The 25679-nt window shown below is 48.3% G+C and overlaps 4 protein-coding genes and 1 non-coding gene across 9 annotated transcripts in view; 2 read left to right on the forward strand and 3 right to left on the reverse strand.

Annotated features, from left to right (window-relative positions):
• The window catches only part of LOC147133852 (uncharacterized), a 1700-nt gene extending 1475 nt beyond the window's left edge, over nt 1–225 (reverse strand). Inside the window, exon 1 of the mRNA XM_086013044.1 lies at nt 1–225. This exon is cut by the window's left edge and continues 1475 nt beyond it. Coding sequence (XP_085869170.1) covers nt 1–206 — 206 coding nt within the window. The 5' untranslated portion in view covers nt 207–225.
• Nucleotides 1–12508, forward strand: part of ncf1 (neutrophil cytosolic factor 1) — a 17835-nt gene extending 5327 nt beyond the window's left edge. Inside the window, exons 1-11 of one of the 3 annotated variants that reach the window (XM_086013414.1) lie at nt 6077–6209; nt 6300–6380; nt 6503–6578; nt 8020–8185; nt 9965–10017; nt 10201–10323; nt 10802–10909; nt 10983–11100; nt 11189–11302; nt 11386–11561; nt 11891–12508. In XM_086013414.1, the coding sequence (XP_085869540.1) occupies nt 6138–6209; nt 6300–6380; nt 6503–6578; nt 8020–8185; nt 9965–10017; nt 10201–10323; nt 10802–10909; nt 10983–11100; nt 11189–11302; nt 11386–11561; nt 11891–12054 (1251 nt within the window). In that variant the 5' untranslated portion in view covers nt 6077–6137 and the 3' untranslated portion in view covers nt 12055–12508. Of the gene's footprint in view, nt 1–6076; nt 6210–6284; nt 6381–6502; nt 6579–8019; nt 8186–9964; nt 10018–10200; nt 10324–10801; nt 10910–10982; nt 11101–11188; nt 11303–11385; nt 11562–11890 lie in introns of those variants that run through there. The other 2 variants (XM_086013415.1, XM_086013416.1) reach the window with 2 other exon arrangements.
• On the reverse strand, nt 3071–3745 carry LOC147133853 (histone H4). The gene has a single exon (XM_086012664.1). It carries the CDS (start codon nt 3617–3619, stop codon nt 3308–3310), a length of 312 nt encoding a protein of 103 aa, XP_085868790.1. The 5' UTR covers nt 3620–3745; the 3' UTR covers nt 3071–3307.
• Nucleotides 12509–14146: 1638 nt separating the features above from the next.
• Nucleotides 14147–14218, reverse strand: trnaw-cca (transfer RNA tryptophan (anticodon CCA)). Its single transcript has one exon. It is a non-coding gene; the product is annotated as a tRNA-Trp (tRNA).
• Nucleotides 14219–14864: 646 nt separating this feature from the next.
• st6gal1 (ST6 beta-galactosamide alpha-2,6-sialyltranferase 1) lies at nt 14865–24728 on the forward strand. Of its 3 annotated transcripts, none has more exons than XM_086012543.1 (9): nt 14865–15103; nt 16497–16571; nt 18713–18919; nt 19266–19595; nt 19936–20194; nt 21281–21378; nt 21438–21539; nt 21625–21799; nt 22148–22332. In XM_086012543.1, the coding sequence occupies exons 2-9, from the start codon at nt 16560–16562 to the stop codon at nt 22189–22191; spliced, it is 1227 nt and encodes a 408-aa protein (XP_085868669.1). In that variant the 5' UTR covers nt 14865–15103; nt 16497–16559; the 3' UTR covers nt 22192–22332. The 3 variants fall into 3 exon arrangements, with proteins under 3 accessions (XP_085868669.1, XP_085868668.1, XP_085868667.1); XM_086012542.1 differs by having other exon boundaries at nt 14873–15103; nt 16476–16571; nt 22180–24728; XM_086012541.1 differs by having other exon boundaries at nt 14873–15103; nt 22180–24728.
• The last annotated feature ends 951 nt before the right edge of the window (nt 24729–25679 follow it).

A 25679-nucleotide genomic window follows, 5' to 3' on the forward strand; every position in this document is an offset into this window, starting at 1 on the left:
GGGACGTCCACGCCTTTGGCCACCAGCACCTTCTTGAGCGCGGCCGACGACATGCCTTTGCGTTCCTTGGATTCGGAAATGACGTCGACGATCTGCTTGGAGAGGCTGGGGCCATCTCTGTTGGCCCTGTTGGCCGCCGTCTTCTTCTTGGATTTCGCCGCCGACTTGGACGGGGTCGCCGCTGGTGCTGGCGCTTCCTCTGCCATGATTCTTCTCTGGTGCGTCTCGCTGAGAACAAGTTGTCGGCAGGAGAGCAGGAGGCGGGACTTATACGGCACATGAGAACCGTAGAGACTCAACCCAGCCGCAGCTCTGCACTCGAGCGAAATGTGGACACGCTTTTTGTGTTTTCTCTTTTACCTTTAAGCCTTAAACTGCGCCATAAATTCAAATGTACCAACACCATTCCTACACCGGAGAACATTTAACACTCTTATCTTTGGTCTCGCATTCATTTTGTGGCTGAAAATGGCCTGGTTTTGTTCCAAGAGCTTTCAAACCACACCGGTTGTCCGTCATTCGGAGACGTCCGCGGTCACTTTTGGTGACATTTTGTCCTCAAAACGTGCGGAATTGTGTCGTGGTGGCCGCGATACGGCTTTGCACATTAGCGGAGACATCTGAGTGTGGATTCAAATGAACTCGGCTCCATAAGCACTTTCATTTTTTCTTTTACCGGCGAAAATTGGGACGGTGGTAAACACACGAGTTCCTCGCGGTGACCCCGGGGCGGTTACCAGTCTGAAACAGACGCCAGGATCTGACGTGTTTATCAATTGTTCGATGCATGGAAAATCAATTGATGACATTTTATTGACAACTTAACCACTTGAATTTAGTTTGACACTTTTGCGACTTGATTTAACCGTGTTACTTGCGTGCAAAGTGCGCTCATTGGAAGATTGTAATCAGATCCTCTTTTCTCACTGCCTTTCATTTGGGGCTTCATTTCCAGTTTATCTCTGAATTTCACGTTGTTATTGAGGTGTTTTGGTCGTTGTCGTGGTTGTGCATTAGAAGCATATTGATGACCTTTTGGGGGAGGGGAAGAAAAATGGACCACATCTGTATTTACAGGGCCGTTGCTACCAGCCTCTTTAGGTGCCCTAAACTGAAGTCATATGATGCCTCCCACAACACCCCGATATAACCACTTTTTGCGACATGAAAATGTTTTTGTGTGTGTGAGTGTGGGGGGGGGGGGCTGATGGGTAAGTGGATACACACATTTACTAGTTACAAAGCACAAGAAATGTGAGAGACAGACTAACCTCTTGTGCACCATCCTGGATTGATGCATAGATAGATAATGTCATCTGGTGAGGTAAAGTAGCTTTGGTAGCTTCATGAAGTTGTTCAAAGTTTTCTGCATGACCACTTTGTTCACTTGTGGAAAAGAGATGTTTGCTCGCGTCACCCCCACCACCCCCATCTCATACAAACACGCATATACGCACATTCTGTACATAACTGTATACATAACCAAAACAAAACGTTTGTGAGTTTTTTTTTTTATTCCTGGTGCCAAATTTAGCAGATGATATTGGTAATATGGCGTTTTCAATAGTAAAGCTGTGGGTGATTTGTGGCGGAAATTAGTGAGGTATTTACCTAATTAAGTTGCGTGCATAGGGTTAGCATGCTAGCTTTTAGCACTCCACCTTGATAACAAGCAGTCCGGATGGTTTTGACCGTTCACACGTTTCTTTGTAAATATTAGTCAAAATGAGTCAATCCTAGAGTGAATACGATCCAAAACACTTACCATCCATTGCCTTCGAGTCGCTTTTGAAACTGACTGCGCTAAAACCAACTTGTATCCAGCCGGCTCTGACCTGTCTCAGTCATTTCATTGGTGGCCAATAAAAAAAAAAAAAGGTTTTAAAACTATACGTGGGATGACCATTGAGGTATATTGTGACCAGTTATCTACTCCACTCTGCGAAATCTTGTTTGGCCTACAAGTTTGAGAGCGGCAAGGACTGTACTGTGCAGTCTCTCCTCACATTAAAACTGTCATTTTCCAAATAATCCACATTTTTATTAAGTGGACCTGTAATTGGGTTACGTTTTTTTTTTTTTTTTTCCAAAGGTAATGGAACACGGTCCCTTTTGGGGTGTATCCTGAATACGTAACGCCAGTAACATGTATTTCGTTACTCTCGGAGCGTGTGCACGCATGACCTAAGTGCGCACTCGACCATCTCGCAATGTGTCCCCGCGGACGAGATGGGGCCCCAACGGACGATGGGACCCTACGCACTGTGCTTGCTCTGCGTATTGGGAGCGACGGGCCTGAGTATTTATATAGCATGCGAAAATGAAGAAAGGACGCTTTCAGCATACGTGTGGTTGTATATGTACAAGCAAGCACACAGTGGACATGTAGAAGCACGACTCCGATTTTACCCACAACAACCAGAATAGTTGAAAACATTCCTACTCAGTAAACCCAGTAAAGAAAACTCGATTGAGACCCCGTAAAAGAGGTCGACTTTCAGCTATCGTGTAATCAGATAGAAATAGATTTGACATTATTTGGGTTGGTTAGAAATGAAAACATTTGTTTAGACAAGCATTCCTGGTCCATGTTTTGACTTTTTTGTATTACCCATAAAATATTCTGATTTTGTTTGACTGACTGAGCAAACGTCTCTGCTCAATACAGTATACAGTACTGTGTGTATTCTACGAGAATTAGTTTAAAAGCACACTGTCTAATAAAATGTGAAAAAAATATTTTTTTTAAAAAGCATAACTATACTTTGAAAATCGACATCAAGCGCCACCGAAATCTATGTGGACATCTGTAAGTAGAGTAAACTTCATCTTCTGAAAATGTCCAAATGATTGTTCCAATATTTGGGATCTTATGGCCCTCGCGTTTTTCTCTCCATAGGCGTTAACAGAAGCTTGATTCGCTTAATGAGTGAAATCTGTAGAATTGGTGATATTGAGGCGCTGTTAAAATTTCCAGAGGTTGAAGCAGACCCCACAAAATTTGGGGATTGAGTATACTGATATTTCAATTTTATTAAATGCTTAAAGCATTCGACCGACCAAAAATTGCCACACAACGGCAATTTCTATGACGAAGTGCACGTGCTAAGCTTCCCTTGGCGGAAAAGTTTACATAGAAAGGGATATTTTATAATTAAATTGGTCACCTTTCATTTATTTAGCAGTACATGTTTTACATAGCAGCCAGAAGTCGTTCGGTCGTATGAGATAAGTTTCGTGGAATCAAACTCTTAGATAAACGTGGGTGGCTCTTAAAAGAGCCGTTGGTGGGTAGATGCCGTATAGTTTAACCGCCGAAGCCGTACAAGGTGCGGCCCTGCCTCTTGAGGGCGTACACCACATCCATGGCCGTGACAGTCTTCCTTTTGGCGTGCTCAGTGTAGGTGACTGCGTCGCGGATCACGTTCTCCAAGAACACCTTGAGCACACCACGAGTCTCCTCGTAGATCAGGCCCGAGATTCGCTTCACTCCGCCGCGACGAGCAAGACGTCTGATGGCAGGCTTGGTGATTCCTTGGATATTGTCGCGAAGAACCTTGCGGTGACGCTTGGCGCCTCCTTTCCCCAGCCCTTTGCCGCCTTTGCCTCTTCCGCTCATTGTAGTAGTTTACCAGCGACTGCTTTGCAATTCGAATGTGACCGAAAATCCGAGACGGACTTGGATTTATTCTCTAAATGCGGACGTGTTAGAAACACTCACTGTGGCCTTGTCACTCCGCCCCCTCCCGCTCCTTTTTAGCGCTGTACGGCAACGTTATGGGGACAAACTAAATGCGTCACCGTCATAAAGCCAACACGAAAAGCTCGTAAATTACAAGGATGACAAAAATTATTTACGAAGACACACGCACTAAAGTATTCAACTTTGCAGTTAGAGAATAAGTAACCATATTTTTTCCTCGAATTGTTTTTTTTAATGCGAACATTTGTTCAATTAAATACATTTATTACAGCGGTGGGTAGTAGTAACGAAGTACAAAGACTTCATATACTAACAATCAATTACTGTAAGTCGTTCTTAAACAGGTGTATACTTTACTGGAAGATTTATTTTTCAGAGGCCTTTCATGATTTGTTCCTTCCTTTTTTCAGTACAAGCGCTATTTTATTTATTTTTTTACATTGTGCAATGATTTCAAAAGGGGCTAGCACATATAATTGTTGACACTATTTCTTTATGTATTTCAAGAGTGTGTGGTTACTTTTACCTCAGTACTGGAACGGAATCAGTACTTCTACTTTTAGCGGTGTCTTTTTTCCACACAAGTATCTGATGTTTCTCTTGCTCGTATACAGTATGTGGGCATAGTATTATGATTTTTGTCCAAGCAAATTCCAGCCTCTCTTTTCTATTGTCAATCCAATCTGCTCAGGGCCTTCAGAATCAGTTCTGCTAGAATGTAGCTTCAACTACATTACCAGTGAGCAGACCCTCGATGATGTCAACAGTTTCCATCCTCTGATTGGTTGTTCGGAGCAAGCATGCTGTCACTCTCCTGTCGTTGATTGAGAAGTTGGCCCAGCTCGGGGCACTGGAATGTTGTGGCGCACATTGGTCCTATCAGTTGCATTGACGGGCAACTATTGTGCTATGTCCAACCCTAACCCCCTCACCGTGGCTGGACTAAACCAGTCTCCTTTTAGGACCCAGAAGCTGTCCAAAAGCCTCAGCCGCAGCCAACGGAAACCCTCCGTCCATCCATCCATCCATCCATCCATCCATCCATCCATCCATCCATCCATCCATCCATCCATTAACGATAGCGCTTCTCCTCACAAGGGTCGCGGGGCGGGCGTGCTGGAGCCTATCCCAGCTGTCTTCGGGCAGTGGGCGGGGGACACCCTGAATTAGTAGCCAGCCAATCGGAGGGCACACAAAGACAAACATCCGCACTCACAATCACACCTAGGGGCAATTTAGAGAGTCCAATCAACTTACCGTGCATGTTTTTGGAATGTGGGAGGAAACCGGAGAAAACCGGAGTACCCGGAGAAAACCCAATCAGGCAGGCACGGCGAGAACACGCAAACTCCACACAGGGAGGCCGGAGCCGGGATCGAACCCACCGCCTCTGAACTGTGAGGCGGACGTGCTAACCGGTCGACCGCCGTGCCGCCCCCCGACGGAAACCTTACCGCCAAAATAGACGATAGACATGAAATAATGGGCTTCCAACAAAGCTTAGTCGGTCTATCTTTTTCAATTTCCCGTCTATGGTTCGTCGCCTACAAAATGTGTCATAGGCGGACCGATCCGTCACGTAGGCGGAACGCCCAGCTCTGCGCATCTGCATGGCTTGTTGCTCTATGAGGTTCTGCATTTGTTGTGAACGCCTAACTGCCCACGCCAGACATGACATTTCCTGTCTTAAGAGTTCCCTTGCGTCACTGCTTTTTTTTTTTTTTTTTTTCAATATTTGTGGCCAGAACAAGAGGAAGTTTGCCGGCAGTGCTTTTCTTTCTTCCTGTTTGTTTGTGTTGCGAAAACTTTGCATGTTTACTTTAAATGTTTGCCGTCAATGTTATACATTAATGGCCACATTATGCCGCCGCCCCTGTGTGACCTATATCTTTGCTACTGTAACAATGAAAATTTCCCCACTGTGGGATCAATAAAGGCATTCTTATTCTTATTCTTATTCTTATGTTCACCCTCCGTCCCGTGGAAGTACCTTTTGAAGTTCTCGCAGGTGGCAGACAAACACAGGACATTTGTTATTGTGCGTGCGTGGTGGTACTGAAGGTGGACATCACAACCACAAATGTAACCCTATCGAGTGGTCAACACAAACCTTAAGTCTAGTCAGTGCATTTCATTTTCCATCAAGGGAAGTTTTCGCCAACACAGCGAGGCAGCGGTTAGCTCGTCTGCCTCACAGGCGGGACGTTGTGGGTTAGAATCTTAGCTCAGGCCTTCCTGTGTGGACTTTGCATGTTTCCAATGACCCTCATGAGGATGCACGCATTTCATTGTCTTCCTGACAAGGTCAAGAGGAACTGACATTTGCGGCATGTTGATGACACAATGGAGGCGCGCGCGCGCACACGCACGCGCACGCGCACGTTTATAAGCCTCCGGCAGCCTCTGCCATCAGTTGGTCTCCATCCATCCCAACATGGAGGAAGTCTACATCCGACATGTAAAGCTGCTGGGCTTTGAGAAACGCTTTTACCCCAGTCAGCACTATGTGAGGCTCCAAAAATGGCTCGACATTCTTTTTGGTTATATTGTGAGCAACTTTCATTTTTTCTTGCTTTAATAGTGTTTTTTGTTTTAGGTGTACATGCTGATGGTGAAGTGGAGCGACCTGGTCGAGAAATTGATCTTCAGGACGTATCCTGAAATCTACACTTTCCATGTGAGTGTATGTTTTTTTGTTTTGTTTTTATTTTTATAAAAAGGCTGGATAAAACGCTTTCGCTCACGAGTTAACTAACTCCGGACATTGGACGACGAATAAAGCAGCTGTCTCGTTCCCAGAAATCCCTGAAAGAGATGTTTCCTATCGAAGCCGGCCAAATAGAAAAGAAGGACCGAATCATTCCATCACTGCCAGGTATGGTTTTGAAAAATAATCTTCAATACAATTTTGTTTCCCTCAATATTGCAATTGCGATTGAAAAGACAAGGTCCTCTTTACATACATTTTTTTAACAAACACAATCGATAAATTCATGTGCATCGCAATAAGATCGGTTTTATTTGACATAAATGCTTTATAGGTTAGGTTTACTGCATAAAATAAGGGAAATGAACCATGAATTCTCAATATGAAAGACTATACTTATCGACATCATTTACAGTTGTTAACTTAGTCAACAATTTGGCTTGGAATCTTTTAAGCGTTCACTACGCCAAGGTCACAAAATTCACAAGTCAAACACAAGTCGTTAAGGCATAAATAAATCAAATAAATGCGCGGCTTGATCATTTCAACGTTTCATAAAACAATGATATGGATCTCCGAGTGGGAGCTCACGGCTACTGCTAGTTTATTTCAAATGAGAAACGTTTGCACGCTTTTGATTTCAGGAAGCACCTGTGTCAAAACTTTGACTTCTCGTTTTTTTCTCCCTTGCTCAGTTCATTGAGGCAAGTCTGCAGAAGAGGGGAAACGCAACCGAAATCACCCGAAACCCCCTATTTTCATCACTTTGTACACAATTTGATTGCAGCGCTTCCTCTCACCAAGGCCGCTCGAAAAAAAAGACTAACGAGTAACTTTAGCCCCTTTCAGACCAAACAGCCCCTGAACTTTGCGTTCCTGTTAGCATGAGTTCCTGGTAGTTAGGACTTGTGTGTGGCCCACTAGTTTGCGTTCACACAGAGCGACAGTGGGTGAGGTAGCGGATTCGAATTGGATCGATGACGAAAGGCAGTAGGGAGGGGACTGATGTACTACCCCTCCGGTCCAGCAAGTGGCGGTAACGAACACGCAGAATGACAAAAACCGCGATGACGTCAAAAAAGGCGGCCGTGAACATCACGTAATCGATTCTTGCGACACACCGCGCAAAGATGGAACCTCGTCTGCTATTTCTTTTCCTCTTCGTGCTCTTCAAAGTTGTTCATGCAAGACGGAAAAGCTTGGTGAGAACCATTGAAAGGTTATGCCATAATAGAGCCCGAAAACTACATGTTCACTGGGAAATGCGGCTCAATTTCATACGAAAGACGGACGAGGAGACACCTCTCACTCACTCTTGTAGAAAATGTTCTTTGAATTCCTACCGGTAAACAAATCGACATAGTCGAACGGGCTGACTTCCAAGTTGTTTTGAATGAAACGAAATTAAAGCTAAACTCACGTAAACTACTAATCCTGACATTTTGAGTATCAGTTAAGTGTTAAACGCTGGATTAAAAAACACAATGACTGTGCTTACTATAATCCCTCTGAAATGAAACAAAATCAAGGCTAAGATAAAGTCAAATAACTCAGCCTTTGTACAGCCGACGGTTTTGACTGTCACTTGATCATCCATTGTGTTCCCTAGCTCCGCGATGGGTGGAGAGTCAAAGGTCTCGGGAAAGCAAGCAGAGCACGTTGACCGAGTACTGCCTGTCGCTCATCGCCCTGCCGCCGCACATCTCGCGCTGCTCGCATCTCAACGCCTTCTTCAAAGTGCGACCGGAGGACGAAAACCCGCAGGCTCCAAACACGTCAGTGGGCTGCATTCAACATTTGGACTAACTAACTAACTAACTAACTAACGAACAAGAGAGGGGGGAAATGAATGTCTGGCTAATTAGCCTGTAAGCAAGCAAGCAAGCACTAACAAACGAATCAACTAACTTTAGCAAGCTATTGAACTAAATAAGATCACGAAGTAAATGTGTAGTAAACTTGGCCAGCCATCTTTTGACGACTGGAACGCTTTGAAGCATACTTTCCTCAGTTTTTTCGGACGCAACCACCCACCCGTAGCAACGCTCTCAACAACGAAAATGCAAATGTTCGGCAATCTCCGGTAATCTTCGGCCAGTGACGTCATTAGAAGAGCTCGACTTGCCAGTCACCCGTTGCGCTGCATTGTTTACTGTCACGTTTGCCATTCCGATCGCGTTTTGTTTTTTGGCAGAATGCCTCGGCGCTCTGTGGCGATGCATTGTTCACATTCAGGCCAACAGTTGTTTGAGTGGTCAAAAGATAAGGATAGAATTTGTGTTACAGTTCAACTGGCCTCCACATAAATAACTGGCTCCCGATTGCAGCTGTAGCCGTTCGTGCAATGCCAGTCCGGTCATTTTGTGTTTCCCGTCTGCACATACGTCACAAGCAACATCAAAACTCATACCCGTCAACTTGTACGCCTTCGGCCTAATTTGTACAGGTGCAAACACCTTTTCGGACACGCGGGCCGTACGTCGCCCATCTGTACGGCCCATGTCAATTTGATCGGCGTTGTCCGTTCCTGTTTTTGTCGCCGAGCCGAGAGCTTTCTCCGGGGCCCGAGTCGCCTCCCGCATCGCGGCCGTCGCACGTTGTGGAAAAGGGGAGCCCGGTAGCCCCGCAACACACGTCAGAGCGAGACGAGGGCGAGACCCCGCGCCCTTCCTCGCGCGTGCGTGCGTGCGTGCGCGCGCACGACACGCACAAGCTGCCACAATCGCCGCAACGTCGTGTGTACTTTTTTTTTGAAAAGCTGATTTCCAATCACGTGACAGCAGTCATTGCAACATTGCAACAGATGCGTACGGGCACATGACAGCTTTTGTAAGCTTCAGTACACCCCGGGCTCGACAGGTATGGAAACCAACTGTTCAACTGCATACCTGTTCAATTGTGCAATAAACACTCCAAACAAAACGTCTCGTTTACAACTCCCGACTGGTTGCAAGAAATTGTAGTCAAAAAAACAAAGACCTATGTCCGGTCGTTCGGGCACCACATTATCATCATCCTGCGGCATCTGGCTCGTGCATGTACATGCACATGCGTTATGCCAACAACCTCCTCTTGAAACCCCCGCGTCCCCTCAGATAAGTTTGAAATCTTGCTTTCTGAGTGGCTTTGTCACGGTCGTTCATCCAATGACGTCGCACTTCCGGTTTCGAGCTGGTCAGCCTCGCACTTCGGACAAACGGCGACTTTGTCAAATCTACGAGATAGAAATGATTTTTCATGCTTTCGTTTTTTGTCTAACGTTGAATTACTTTGCTTCCATTTCATTTGGCATTTTCTGACATGACTTCACATTTGGGCTTTAACTACAGCTACAAGCTTGACACTGTTTTGTATTGCGATAGGACGGTCAAGGTTGCTTTATGGATTCATATTTTCCACAACAATAGAATGAATCTCTACTGACTTACCGTACGTACTCCATCCCAATCACATTCCACATTGTGCGTTTCAGATGAGTCACCCTACCAATGACATATGACTAACCCGCACATGACGTCAACCAAAAAATGTTTGTTATTTCCTTTTCTGTTCAGAGGGAAAAAAAGTGAAATCTTCTTGGAGACCAAAATCAACAACAACATATCTGGTAAGACGCTGTGAATGTAGTTGTTTGCCTGTGGCATTTGCGTTGGTCTATCGAAACATTAAAATGCAAAATAAGGCGGATTCATTTCAACTTGATGTTAGGCAAATGCTTCACTGATTATTTGACATGTAGGCGACCTAGCTGATTTTAAACATGGTTATGTGCGCCGCCGCCACTCTTCAGAGATTTCTGGGCCCATCATTCTGGACACGTACAGAGTGATCGCAGACTTCACCAAGACGTCCAAACATGAGCTCAATCTGCACACTGGAGACTTGGTGGAAATTGTGGAGAAGAACCAGAATGGTGAGAAAGTCAAACTTTTGTCATTGACAAAACATGATCTTTCATGGCATTCCTACCAAAAAGACGTACGTGGCTACAGTGGCAACTGACTGGTTGAGAACAATGTTCCATTGCACACCAACCTTTTCAGTAAAACATCAACATTATCAACTGACATCATTTTGAGCAATCCTAGCGAGCTAGCTAACTAGCTAGCATAATATGTTTGTTTTCCTTGTTAGCTAGCTAGCGAAAAGTCATTTGTTTGGTAGCTAGCTTTCCGACCGACCGACTGACCGACCGACCGACCGACCGACCGACCGACCGACCGACCGACCGACCGACCGACCGACCGACCGACCGACCGACCGACCGACCGACCGACCGACCGACCGACCGACTAACCAAAGGTGATCAAAGCATACATCTAACCTTGCTACTGGGTGTAGTAGTTCACATTCAGCTCTCCAAAACCTGAACATTAGTTTTTTGTATTCAGGCTGGTGGTTCTGCCAATGTGAGACTAAGCGAGGTTGGGTTCCTGCCACCTACCTGGAACCCCTGGATGGACCGGAGGAGGCAGAAGATATAGAGCCAAATTACGAAGGTAATCTTATGTCATTTCATGTTTTTTTTCCATCACGTGGCTTTGTTTAAAACACGTCATGTTGTCCCTGAAGGCGAATTGCACATTGCAGTCCGAGCCTACAAGGCGGAGACGGATGATGAAGTCTCGCTGGAGATGGGAGAAACCATTGAGGTCATTCACAAGCTCTTGGATGGCTGGTGGGTTGTCAGGTACCCAAGTCGCTACTTCACTTGGAATTATCATGATGCACTTGGAGTCGTCTTACTTACATTTGCATCTTTTTGGTGTTTTGCGCAGGAAAGGCGAGGAGACCGGTCACTTCCCCTCCATGTTCCTGCAGAGAGCAGGAAAAGGGGCCAAATATGAATACCATGCCAAGCAACCAGAGGGACAGAAACCTCCGCCTCGCAGGTCCATTACGCGGTCGAGATGATCATCCTTATACTGCGAACCCTTGCTTGGGTTACGCAAATTGAGCTGTATCCTCTCTCCAGGTCCACCATTAAGAATGCCAAGAGCATCCACGAACGAGGTCGGCAGCGCCTAAGCCAGGAGGCCTACCGCAGGAACAGCCGCCGATACCTGCAGCAGAAGGGCGGACAGCCCACCGCCTTGCCCAGGAAATCCAAGATCCCGGAGAAATCGCCCCTGAGGGAGAGGAAGAACCAAGGTAGGATGAATACCTCACATTTGTTTTGTAAATCACTGGAAAGAATGCCCCCCCCCCCCCACCCCCACCCCCCAAAAAAGGATTAGAATTCCCTATGGATGCCACAAGTTGTCAGCAAAGCACTACTTTTGGCTATAGCCACACTAGATGAAGTTGCTCCCCTGACTTCAACATAGTTCCTTGGCACCGACATGCCACAAGATGATGCCAAAGTAGAACACTGTGTATTTGCGATTTTCCTGAAATGATTGTTTCTATGAATTAATGAATAATTGAAAGGAATGCAATCTTAAATATCCGTGGCAATGATTCACACGTGTGACCCGCAGGGAACATTCCCGAGCAGCGCTTCAGTTCGGAGAGCGAGTCGAAGCCCGAGGCCCCGGTGATCCCGCCTCGACCGAGTCCCGAGCTCATCTTGGAACGCTGCACCGACAACACCCGCAAGAAAGTCAGCATCCGCAATTCCGGAAGCAGAAGCAACAGCACCTAGTATGAAACCTCAGATGGTGTCCCTCAAGGTTCCCCCTTGCACCTCCTCCGGCTCCTACAAGTTGTCTCGCTCCTTTATTTAATGGTCCCTTAGCTATTGTGAAGTAAATCATGATTGTTAAGTTATTAGTGAATTCTCCCATTTTGTCTTTTTCCAATAAAAATACATGAAACTTTTAAATAACTGTTTACAGTGATTCACAACCTTGTGAGGGTTTATAAAGCGTGCTTTGGAATATTATCCAACTTCACTTACATTGGTTTGAAAAGGATTATTTAGCGACAACAAAACCTTTTTCAACTATACACCTTCGTAAAGTGACAGAACGAACAACTGAATGCTCTTCCACTAGATGGCAGCTGGTTGAATTGACATGTTTGGTGGAGTGCCTTGACATTTTTTTCCATATATGTGCCTTGGCTCAATAAAGGTTGGGAAACACTGTTCTCCATGACCTCGTGACAGTATTGTGAAAAGCTTTGACATTTTTGCTCCCGTCTCAGCTCCACCATTCTCACCGTTGCAAAATAAAATCAATAAAGTTGCCATTGTGCCTGAAAACGTGTTTCAGCCTAGACGACTCACCCAAAAAAAGTTAGGTATACTTCGTGGGGAAGTGGCCCGCCCACCTAACCAACTGTCACAAAGTGTCATCAGCAGGTTACAACAGAGAGAGAGAGACTGGAAGAGTCATAGAAAGGCATAGAAGAATAAAGAGAAAAGACATTTTCATCGATGAAACAACTGTTTCCATTCAGCCACTTGTTAAACCCAAAAATGAAACATTAACCAGGTGGACGTTTGCCTTAAGATAAGATAAGAATGCCTTTATTGATCCCACAGTGGGGAAATTTTCATTGTTACAGTAGCAAAGATATAGGTCACACAGGGGCGGCGGCATAATGTGGCCATTAATGTATAACATTGACGGCAAACATTTAGGATCAAACCTATGTAGATATACGCAGTAACGTGTGTATATACACATGTGTATACACACCAACCTACATCTACATAAAAAATATGAGGAACACTCATTTCGGCCTGTACATAGTACAGAGGAAAAAATACTCTAAGTGACAGTGCTGCAGTGCTGTAGTGAAATGTAAGGAACAGCATTGGATAAAAATAAAACTAGACTAACAGTAGTGGGGAATGTTGAGTATTGCACGGTATTACAGTAGTGGGGAATATTGGGTATTGCACGATACGAGCTCAGGTGCAGGACTGCACAATTGCACTAATGACCGCCAGTTTGTAGAGACTACACAACGTTCTTGTTAAAGAGTCTGACAGCAGCAGGCAAGAAGGAACGGCGGAATCTCTCCTTTGCACAGCGAGGGTGTAACAGTCTGTCACTGAAGGTGCTGTGGAGTGCTGTTAGGGTGCCCTGGAGGGGGTGGTCCGGGTTGCCCGGCATTGACGACAGCTCGGCCAACATCCTCCTGTCCCCCACCGAGTCCACGGAGTCCAGGGAGCGGCCCAGGACAGAGCCGGCCCTCCTGACCAGTTTGTCCAGCCGCTTCTTGTCCCGGGCCGAGACGCCGCCTGCCCAGGTGACCGCTCCCTGGAAGATGACCGATGCAACCGCCGAGTCCTAAAAGTTCCTCCCGAGGAGTGTCCCCTGAACCCCAAAAGACCTCAGTCTCCTGAGTAGGAAGAGTCTGCTCTGACTCTTCCTATAGAGGGCGTCTGTGTTGTCGCACCAGTCCAGTTTATTGTTCAGATGAACACCCAGGTACTTGTAAGTTGAGACTCTCTCAACATCTGTTCCCCGGATATTCACCGGTGCAGGTGAAGAGTGCTGGCGCCTACCGAAATCCACCACCATTTCTTTGGATTTCCCCGCATTGATCAGGAGGCGGTTCTGCTGGCACCAGTCCACAAAACCCTGAGTAAGTTCTCTGTACTCCCGATCATCTCCGCCTTCAAGTGTTTAGAGAAGGTCAAATTATGTCGCCATGTAAAGGTTAGGTTTAGGTTGCGCGAAATTGATCCTGAAATTTCACCTGACAGCCCAGGTCTTGTTGTGACCAGTGTTGCTAACCCTAACCCATAATTGTGTAACGGGAAGAAAAACGATGAAAACCAATGACCCCGACGTGATTTGAACACGCAACCTTCTGATCTGGAGTCAGACGCGCTACCGTTGCGCCACGAGGTCGGCGACTTCCCATGGTGAAAAGCGCATATCTATAAATCTTCAAACCGCGGAATGCGGCGGCGGCATTAACATCGGCGTAGTATCATTACTTTTGCGGCACACCGCGCTACACGCAATCACAAATAATAATAGTCATAATAATGATGATAATAAATAAAAACAAATGGCAAACATTCTCTCAAGCCATCCAATGTGTTCGGACTCCTCGTCACTGATCCATTCCAAACTGCTAAATATTTGCCCGCGGTCGTGGTTCCACTCTTTTTACTCGGCGCGTACAAGTCTTTCAGCTATCAGCGTTCGTCTCCCAAATAGCAACGTTTAAAGATGGTCTCCGTTGGCAATGGCGATGGACGTGTTCGTCTTTTCCCTCCTTTTGCCCGCTGCGGCGATATTGCGTGTCTTGGCTTGACTGCAGCAAAGTTAAGTCGCCATTGTTAAGGACAGGCTAACCGGATTGTGGATCAGTACATTTTCAAGTATACAATTTTGCGACTAACGCTTATGATGTCGATGATTCGACGACACAATACAGCAATTTATGTATTCATTAAGTATTACGTTTTACGATTCACTAGCCAGTTTTAGCCTCGGCGACCGTTGAAAATCGCAACAGCGTGAATCAAAACTCTTATTTTGAAAATCGGCGGAAATGTAGGTCTAATGTGTTTTGCGAATTTGGTGCTCGCTCTCCTGCAAGCCGAATCGGAGCCATTCTTTCTCCAAATGCTACTCGGCGTCCACCATTCATTGGCATTCTTCGACGGGACCATGGCGGCACAAACGACGGCCTGCCTCGGGCCCTACTGTCGCCTTTCCGGAGGAGGGAACCCTGCCGGTGCGGGGCGATGCTGAAGGACCGAAAAGCAGCACTACTTTGCACAGGTCAACCTGCCTGTCTGTCCGTCCGTCCGTCCGACCGACCGACCGACCAACGGACTGACCGACTGACTGACCGACTGACTGACCGACTGTCTGACTGACTGACTGACTGACTGACTGTCTGTCTGTCTGTCTGTCTGTCTGTCTGACTGATGCGCTGCGCTGCGCATCAGTCAGACAGACAGACGCAAAAGCATCAGTCAGACAGACAGGCGCAAAAGCATCAGTCAGACAGACAGACGCAAAAGCATCAGTCAGACAGACAGGCGCAAAAGCATCAGTCAGACAGACAGGCGCAAAAGCATCAGTCAGACAGACAGACGCAAAAGCAGTTTGGTATTTCTTTGAACAAGTTTCAAATGCTTTGCTACACCCATGCACATGATTGTGCGGAATTGTCTGTTATTTCCGATGTTATTAATTGCTTGTCATGTTGAAGGAAATGTATCGTAATGGGTCTACGTCGACTTGCCGTAATAGTTCATCGCATGAGTCTTTGCTTGCGAACTGGATGAACAAGTTGTCATTACTGTATGTGTTCAAGCATGTTTCTAGAATTTCCCTTCGACTGCCTTCCTACAGGTGACTTGATTTGACCTCACCCTGTCTTTACCTGCTTCCATGGGTACCAAAACAAAGAAGTGGTTAGTGAGGTATGGAAGAGACGGGATTTGAGATAAACAATCGGAATCTACGAGGAGCCAAAGGCGGAAATATTTGGCAGTAATGTCAGCCCTGTACAAGACGGGACTTAAACCGTGGCCGTTGTTTCTTGCGAGGCTTCGTATTGGGAACGCACCAAGACGTTCGGTTCGGTGACTTGAAGCGGAGAAGTTTGTCGTGGGACGTTTGGGCGGTTGGCGATGACTTTTAGATGCTGAGTGACGTCTTTTGTTTCAGAAAAGTTCAATGAGGCACTCTATTGATCTCTCCTTCTCTTTCTCTTTCCCTCTCCTGTTTTTGTCCCATTGCCGTTTGGTGGGCTTCTGTTTACATTTCATTCACAATAACAAGAATAATGCATCAGATTCATATTGCGCTTTTCTGGAGGGGGATGAAGGGGTAGATATGGAAGTACCGTGATCCCTCGAGCGTTGCCATGCATCGATGCGTCGAATCTCTACGCGTGTGGTGTCGAGGTTATCGGAGCGCACCGCACTTGTGTGTCGTGGCCTGTGTTGTAGATGTATGTTGGTGTGTATATACACATGTGACTGCTTATATTTACATAGGTTTGATCCCGAATGTTTGCCGTCAACGTTATACATTAATGGCTACATTATGCCGCCCGTGTCCCTGTGGGATCTTTGCTGCTGTAACAATGAAAATTTCCCCACTGTGGGATCAATAAAGGCATTCTTATCTTCTCTTGAAGCTGTCTTGGTGTTATTGGCAGGAGGGATGAAAGGAGAGCTACGGAGAGCCGAGCGTTTCTAAGCAACAACAGCGGCAGCGTACGATGGGCTACAAGGTACAAGTCACACGCGCACACGCGCACACACGCACACACGCACACACACGCACACACACGCACACACACACGGCTCCATGAGGGAGTCAGTCATTCAAACGTGTCCTTAGTTTCTGCTAACAACTGATTCGTCCTCCGTATCCAAACAGGCAATGTTTTACCAAGCTATCAGTAACGCTCGTCCGCAACAGCAATCAGCCCTCAAATGATCATGCGATTGATTGTTTTTAAAATGCATTTTTTTTTTTTTTTACATTTATAGGATACAGTTTCGTTTGCTTCTACATTTTCCCGGACAAGTTTACAATTTTCTCTCTACTATATATTTCTAATTATTGATATGCTGTACCGTAAATGCCCTGGTCCCGCTATTTTGGGGGGTTAGCTAGTGTTTATACTGTGGGTTTGTTTTTCTTTGGGGGGGGGGGGGGGGGGGGGTTAAATTTGACCCTGCCAATCCATCTTGAATCTCTATGGGAAATTCTCGCTGCATCTCTACTTTGAGTTCAACTGCAAGCTCGGAACTGCTTCCTGTAAATTGTTCCAACGTGACATTCTCCACAGGCACCCAATACAAAGATCTTTTATCTCTATTTTACGATATTTATCTTGTGGTCTATCGAAGATGAGCATCCAATCGCATTTTGCGCTTTTGTTACAGTTGGGTCACGTGAGCGGGATTTAGCTGCGGAAAGAGAACACAGGGATTCGGGCCGACATCTTGAAGCAGACACTGAGTGACACGGCCATCTGTCGCCATGTCCTCGGGCAACCGTGATGCTTTTTTTCCCCCCGTGGTTAAAAAAAAAGAAAAGAAAGATGGTCACGTTGGTTACGCAACCACATAGACACACACATTCCTGTTGAATTCAAAAACCGGGGTGTAAAATTTCCCAGCAAATGAGCTTCATAATGTTGTGTGATTTTGCGCTGATCTGATTTGAGCGTGTCATCAATTCCGTCTAGAAACAAAACACGTCGCTTGGTAGATGTGTCATCGTAAAAGGCTATGTTGACAAAATAACTGCAGATCTATAAAGCCCTCATTCGGACCTTTAGTCCGAGGTGTGTGTCGCAAATATAGACGCGAACTTTAACCTTGGATAAGTTCATCGTCAACTGCATCAATTGCTTTTTTGTGTGTGTGATTTGCATGTTTGACCAAATTGTAACTTTGATCTTTCCATCAAAGCTTTGACTTGCAGCGAAGTCTGAAGCAAAAGAATTTATTAGCTCTTTGGCTTTTTTTTTTCCGCCAATTAGCCGATTCTATGTCAGTCTAAAAAAAAATCCCGATCAGCCAAGCTTAGTTTTATTGCTAAAATGAAATTGCGGTGAGACGTTCCACATGTTTACAAGACGTAAAAAATAAAGGGTTCTAAATTAGCCCAAAAATATGATATGTGTATGTATTTGTACCTCTCACTCAACGGATATTGGGGAATTGACATCAATATCGAATCCAATGGATTTGTCACCAGAGAATGGAAATTGAATTGAATGGCGAGCTGAGGGATCACATTTGAATTGGAACGGTGAGGTTCTTAACGCTGCCCAGCCAGGCCTAGTAGACCGACCAAAGAATTGAGTATGTATCAACGCTCCTCGCGAGGAGCTTTAAATTGAGGTCTGACTTGATGCGAATCCAATTTTGACCCTCCTAGTGATGAACTTTGACCTTTTAATAGCTCCTCGAGGTCACGTTTCATCTCCCCCGAAAGCCAATCGGCGTTTTGGCTACATCCGCCTTTTTGGCGATGTACACGTTTGACATGACTGTACCGCTTGACCTTGAGGCTTTGACCTGCGGAGAGGCCAGAAGCCGACAAACACACGCGACGACTCGATGTGTCGATTTGCGCGCGCGATGCAGGCGAGGCGCCGCTCGTGCAAAGTCAGGCCCGGTAAGTGCGAGAGCAAGCGCTTGCTTCACTGACCGCGGATTCGCGGCCGTGGCAGCGCCAAGTCCTTCGCTAAGCCGCGCGGGTACAAATGAGCTCCACTCGGGAAAAGAGAAATGGGACACGGAACGGAGCAGCAAAGTAACCCAGCGGGCCCCGATCTCACACCGAGTCAACTGAAATCCTTCCACGGAGATGAGGTCATTGCTTCCACACCGAATGGCTGCTTTTTGTCTGCAGATCCCCTCGGCGGCGATGGACCGCGTGAGCCTGCTGTGGCGCCTGCGCCGCCGCGCCCGCCGCGGCGCCCTCTGCATGGCCGCCTTCTGCGTGGCCATGACGCTGCTGTACGCCCTGTGCGCCGAGAACAGCGTGACCGTCACCGACGCCGTCTTTGGCGTGCGGGCGCGCACCCGGGCCCAGCCTCGCGCGCACGCCCTGGTCAAGGTACGCCCGCCGTCGGTCCATCCGCGCCACTTTGTCAGCCGTTTGGGGTTTTTCGATTGATTTTTGTCTCTTTTTTTTTTTGGGGGGTGTTCTCTTTTTCCCGCATTGTTCGAAGCATGCCCCTGCTGATGTGCACTCCTTACACTAACAAGGTAGCCGCGCAGCCACTGATAGATTTGATCGATTAGCGGGAGCAAGAGATAAAGAGACGGCTGAGAAGATCGACGATAGAAAGGCGGCGGGATGGGAAATAGACAGCAAAAAGCGAAATCCGCAAGAACGGCGATGGCACGAATGCCGTCGGTCAATTTGTAAACGGAGCTGCGTGGTGCCGTCTCCCGATCAGGTGCTGCGAGGCGGCTCCAAGCCGGCATACGCGGACCCCCGGAAGCCGGCGGCCGCGGTCCCCGCCGCCCCCCGCCGCCCCATCCCCGCGCTGTCCTCGGCCAACCGGAGCGGCGAGGCCGAGTCCAGGGAGGGCCGGGGCTTCTGGGCCGGCGTGCTGCCGCGGCCCCTGCTGCGGGCGCTGGGCGCCCTCTTCGGGGGCCGCCGGCCCGGCGCCGGAGTTCCCGGCGACTTCTTTGGGCCCGACAGCCATCTGGGAAAGGTGTGGAACGAGCACATGTCCAGTAGCATGCTGGGCGGCCGGCTGAAGAAGGTGGTCAACAACTATCAGGTGAGGACAGCGGCAAAAAGGGGCCCTGCGCCCAGGCTGCTTTCTGGCTGCTGCCCACGCGAGAGAGCCGTGTTGACTTTGACCGCCGGAACCGCATTTTTTTTATCGGGCGGAATCCGCCGTTGGCCGGCCGGGGTGCCGTTGCGCTCGCGCGCGGCCTCCGTAGCCTTGGTTTGGAGCTGCGCCTTTTCTTTTGCGCCCCCAGCCCCAACATCGTAACCGGCGTTCCGTGTCCGTAAGCAGCCGGAGTGCAATAAGCGTCCCGGAAAGCGCGAGCTTTGTTCCCGCGCTTCCCGGAACGGCGATTGTGAGGTTTCTCTCTGCCGTTTGCTCCCCGCAGGCCATGAACAAGTACGGGGTGGGTCCGGCCGAGGGCGCGGCCGGCGGGGGCGCCTCGAGCGGGCCGCAGCTCCTGTGCCAGCTGCGGCAGAAGGCGGCGCCGTCCACGCTGACGGCCGACCTGCCGCCGTTCTCCTCGCTGCCGTGGGCCCGGCTGCTGCCGGCCAAGCCGCTGGCCTCCGACGTGGGGCCCTTCAAGAGCTGCGCCGTGGTGTCGTCCGCCGGCTCGCTGCGGGGCGCCGCCCTGGGCAAAGAGATAGGTGCGACGGCGACGAGGCGGGCAAAGCGCTTCCGCGTCCGCCTTGCCCCCTTTTTTTGGTCTTCTCTCTTTGCCTCTCCTTGCGCTTTTCTCGCCGGCCCCTTCTTTTTCCCGTCACGTTTGCTACTTAGTTGGCGCCCTCTCCCGTCTTTTGCCGTATTGCCTTTCCTTTTTCATTTCCGTTACTTTTCTGCTCCATTTTTATTTTCTCCCGTTCCGCTCTTTTCCTGCAGTTCCTTTTTCATTTTCTGTCTCTTGGTTAGCTTCACTTTGCGCTGTGTTCCATTTGCGCTTTCTCCTCATTTGCCCTTTCTCCTCATTTGCCCTTTCTCCTCATTTGCCCTTTCTCCTCATTTGCCCTTTCTCCTCATTTGCACTTTCTCCTCATTTGCACTTTCTCCTCATTTGCCCTTTCTCCTCATTTGCCCTTTCTCCTCATTTGCCCTTTCTCCTCAGTTGCCCTTTCTCCTCAGTTGCCCTTTCTCCTCATTTGCCCTTTCTCCTCATTTGCCCTTTCTCCTCATTTGCCCTTTCTCCTCATTTGCCCTTTCTCCTCAGTTGCCCTTTCTCCTCAGTTGCCCTTTCTCCTCATTTGCCCTTTCTCCTCATTTGCCCTTTCTCCTCATTTGCCCTTTCTCCTCATTTGCCCTTTCTCCTCATTTGCCCTTTCTCCTCAGTTGCCCTTTTGCCCTTATTTCTCCTTTTCAGCGTGAAAGCGAGCCAAATGAGTTTTTTGTCTTTTCCCACCTCTCCTCTTGTCTGCCTTTTTGGAGTTCTATTTTTCGGGTTCCTTTTTGCCCTTTCCCACCATCCCTCTTGGCTGGTTTGCCGTTTTCCCGTTGAGTCACTTTCACCCTTTCTCTTTTCTGTTTTTCTCCCCCTTTTCCCCCCTTTTTTCCTCTGCTCTCTTTCATCTCCCATCTTCCTTCCGGCTCATGCCGCTCTTTCTAATTTCCTCCCGATGGTTCTTTGCCCTTTTTCACTTGATTTCCTTTTTCTCTGTGTTCCTTGGCTCTTTGCGCCTTTCCCCCCCCCCTCCCTCTTGAACCCTTGTCGTCCTGTTCTTCACACCGGGCTCAAATGACAGACTCCCACGATGCCGTGCTGCGCTTCAACGGCGCCCCCACCGAGCGTTACGAGAAGGACGTGGGCTCCAAGACCACCATCCGCCTGGTCAACTCGCAGGTAAAGCGGCAGCGGCGGCGAGCGCGGCGCTTTGCGATTGTGACGCCAAGGTCCCGCAGGTGATGGCGTCCGACGACCACCGCTTCCTGTCCAGCTCGCTGTACAGCTCGGGCGTTTTGGTGGCGTGGGACCCGGCTCCTTATTCGGCCAACCTGACGCAGGTGACGCCGCCTCGGCGAAACGAGGAGCCTCGGGCCCGGCCCCCCGTTGTTGTTGTTGTTGTTGTTGACGGCGTCCGTTTTGCAGTGGTTGAACCACAGCGACTACCCCATCTTCAGCCAGTACCAGCGCTACAGGCGGCTGCACCCCCAGCAGCCCTTCTACATCCTCCACCCGCGCTTCCTGTGGCAGGTGTGGCAGCAAATACAGGACAACATGCCGGAGGCCATCCAGAAGAACCCGCCCTCCTCTGGCATGCTGGGTAACGCCGGGCCCTGCCCTTCCGTTGACTTTCGCCGTCGCGAACGTGATGATTTTCGGCCTCGGCGCTAGGGAAGAAAAACCGGTTGCGGGCACGCGAAGCCCTCGTTACGGCCTTTGAATCGGAGGCGCGGCCCCGCGGGCTCTGTGGAAAACCCTGTCCGCAGCAGCTCCGTCTCCGCGCACAACATTCCGCCGCCCAACCTGCCAAGGGCCCGTCCGACTCATCGCGCCTCGCGTGAACTCTGAGTTGAGAGCGATTCGGGGGCTTGTTTTTTTTCCCCTCCCCGGGCCGACAATCGTCAGCGTTCGACCCGCCGGACGTTCCGACTGTGATCGTCTGTCCAAGCGGCTTGCTTGGGTTGTGTTTCCCGCGCGCAGGTACGGTGCTGATGATGTCCATATGCGAGGCGGTGCACGTGTACGAGTTCCTGCCCTCTCGCCGCAAGACGGAGCTGTGCCATTACTACCAGCGCTTCTACGACGCCGCCTGCACGCTGGGCGCCTACCACCCGTTGCTCTACGAGAAGAACCTGGTCAAGCGGATGAACCGGGGAAGCGACCGCGACATCTACGCCCGCGGCCGCGTCACGCTGCCCGGATTCGCCAGCCTCAACTGCGAGGCCGCGCGCGCCGCTTAAGGCCGCCCGCGCGCCCGGCCGGCAAAGACCACGCGGCACGTCTGAGTCTCATCTCGTGTCACGGATTTGCCTGCTGGGACGAGCTGTCGCATATCCTCGCCGTCCTCTGAAAAATTGGGGGAAACGTTGGACAGATGTGTTTTTCACAGGACGGCGACGATATCTTCCACGGGGTTGCCAAATTGCGGGAATTTCCCAAGCTGCGAGGAGGCGTGGCCCGTAGCCAGTGTCAAGCTATGGCGCCGTTTTAATAAGTCGCTCTATGAAAACCACAAAAAGTTTCCATTGTCAGGTTTTGGGCCAAGGTTATGTCAATTGACCAAACCGTGACATCACAATTCATGACATTGCAAAGCACACCTTTTATGTCGGCCAAAGTAAGTTAAGGCCTGCCCGCCTGCCCGCCCGCCCGCCCGTCCGTCTAAATGAAGCTCCCCAACCCTTCCCCACAGTTCCTTGGCATCGAGATTGCGCCAAAGCCCTACTTTTGTATCGCACGGGGATTTTCAGGATGAAAACCTCAAATAGGTGGGCAACACTGGACTGTCCACACTGGATTGGGTCGCCAGCCAATTGCTAGGCGCGCAACTCCCTTTCGAGTGCACACCGATTGGCAATTTGCAGTCTTTCGTGAACCCAACTCAAATGTTGTTCAAATTTGGGAGCGAGCCGGACTACTGAGAGGTGCCACGCAAGCGCGGGGAGATTCAAACCCAAAACCTGTCCAACTGTGAGGCAGAGGTGGACGCTAACCACTGTTGAGCGTACTAGCAGCTCAAGGAAATTGACAAGCCAACTTTTCGGCACGCTGCGAGCTCTTAAAAGTGGCCGCTTTGGTCAAGAAACGGGCCCCAAAGGGTTTTTTCCCACCACAATCGGACCGTAGACGATCACGCGCTCAACAAACAAGCACTTTGTGACACTTGCGAATGAAATCATATCATACGCGGTGGAAAATATGTCACTTGCTCTAAGGATGGGCCGATTGAAGTCAGGCGACGGCGTCCTTACTGCTAGTTGGTTCATTGTCTGCTCTTGTGTCCCTTTTTTCCCCCTCCCTGGCTTCTCCTGCCCTGTTGTGTCGAAAGCAGTTGTCCCCCGCAAGCATTTGGACACATCGCGGCAGACAATGCGAGGCAATGCCACTTAGCAGAAGCAAACGCTGTTCTGGATCAAATCCGGCCATCCGAACAAACGCCAACGCCGCTCTGCTTACCTCTTTAGCCTGGGCGGAATGACCGACCGCAGCGCTCTGACAACCGCGCCCGGCGATCAGCGTGCGCGCGCGCGCTTCAGTGCGTTTCGGCTTAGCCTTCCACCAGGATTTCCATACAGCTCGCCAGACATACCGACGGCGCTACGCATCTCATTAGCCGCATTGCGAATATGAATATGCCATATGAAATGCACTTGTTAAAATGTTTCCAACTGACACTTTAGAGTTAAGAGTATGAAATGGAATATTCGTGAAAGCGTTGCGCCGGCCTATTAAGTTCGACGTGATGTCATATTCACGACAACGGTTTGCCTTTTTCTTGTTTTTTCTCGGACATTTCATCAATCTTTATCGATGCGTGCCCTTTTCCGCCCCTGATGAGCGTACCCGTACTCGGATATTGACCAACGGCTTGCCATGCTGTCATCAAAATGCTGGCGTCATCAAGTTTTGGGGCCGGAACGCACAAAGTTGGCCCGCCCAGAGCGAAGCTCGAAACGGGCTCAGTAGCAACTTTTGGTGAGGTTTTGGAAACCATTTTTTAAAATGTATTTTTCCGAGGGAATCGGAGCATGAGAGCATTTTGTTGTTGTTGTTGTTGTTGTTGCTGTTTTTCCTCTCGCCATTTTTTGTATGGTTGATGTCGGTGCATTTCTGAGGGCAACGTTTGATCTCTTTGCAGCCACTCGTCGCACCTTGCGTGCTTCGTTTCTGCTGCCCTTGGCCAAGAGCCTCTTTCTTCGCTTTGTTTTAGCTCAAGAGTTGCGCGTCCTTCTCAAGTTTTGCCTTCCTCGCCCTCCTCCTCAGAGGAGTCGCCGTTGACGATGTCAGGGCTCGGGGAACCTGCCACCCCGCCAAAGCATTTCATCCGACCCTCGTTCAATTTTGCAAACCCAACAACTGCTCATAAACCTTATTCGATCATTGCCTCATACTTGTCGTACATCCTTTCGGTGTTTTTAAGGGTTTGAATCCCATGCATGTGCTCTCTTCTGTTCTGTCCTTCACACTGTAGGAAATGTCGCAAATCGACGTCACTGCCTGCCGATAATAAAGTAGACTGTGGTTCATGATGTTGCTTCATCGTCTGTTTCATTGCTGCATCTTAAATCTGTGTGAATTATTATAAATATCCCACACTGTTATCTCAAAAATGTTGAATTGGGATTCAAATTTGAGTCGGCATGAAAAGCCATTTGAGAATAGGAATTAGGCACATTATGCAACTTGCTTGCGGCCATTTTGACAGATTCTGAGGACGAAAAAGAGTCAACTCGTTTGATCCTCTTCAGCTGTGTGTCGAATGAATATACTGTAGTGTACGTGCTCAAACAGCTTCACGGAAAGCAACATTGACCTACTAGTAGGACAACTACGTGACGTAGTTGCTCCTGCAAGAGTTCCACGCAGAGAGGTTGGCTCGCCATGTCTGATTTGGGCTGTGTTGGTAGCCAAGAAACTTACTTCAATTAAAAAAGCTTTCAAATCACTAAATGGTGAACACGATGTAGGGAAAGAGTATATATATATATATATATATATATATATATATATATATATATATATATACATATATATATATATACATATATATATATATATATATATATATATATAAATATATATATATATATATATATATATATACATATATAAATATGCATCCTGGAAAAGATGCCAAAAGCTCACCTGAGAAAAGTCAGGCTGCTGCCACCGCAAAGTGTTTCTTTCATCTTTCCTGCCTGTCGCCTCCACCTCCGACTCATTCCAACCTTTCGCTCTCTCCTGCTGTCAACGCAAAAAAACACTCGCGACTGCAATATGTCACTTGCGTTAACTCTGCATTTATTTGTCCCAAGTGTGCATGTACAAGTTTCTTGCAACGTGTATGCAAAAAAAAAAAACAACCCCCAAAAAAACAAAAAACCATTTGGTCCACGTGGGGTCTGTCTGGGGCTGCTGCATGATGGAAATGTAAGCTGTCGTATTTTCTGTGTGAGCTGGCTTCATTGCATAATAAAATG

This window comes from Filicampus tigris, chromosome 17, assembly GCF_054856515.1.
Source record: "Filicampus tigris isolate MCC_2025a chromosome 17, RoL_Ftig_1.0, whole genome shotgun sequence".
Lineage (NCBI taxonomy): Eukaryota > Metazoa > Chordata > Actinopteri > Syngnathiformes > Syngnathidae > Filicampus > Filicampus tigris.

Coding starts and splice junctions, on each gene's coding strand:
- LOC147133853 (XM_086012664.1), bottom strand. CDS start 3,619: ATGAGCGGAAGAGGCAAAGGCGGCAAAGGGCTGGGGAAAGGAGGCGCC.
- st6gal1 (XM_086012542.1), top strand. Junction 19,596..19,935: donor AGGTGGTCAACAACTATCAG/GTGAGGACAGCG, acceptor TGCTCCCCGCAG/GCCATGAACAAGTACGGGGT. Junction 21,540..21,624: donor ATTCGGCCAACCTGACGCAG/GTGACGCCGCCT, acceptor TCCGTTTTGCAG/TGGTTGAACCACAGCGACTA.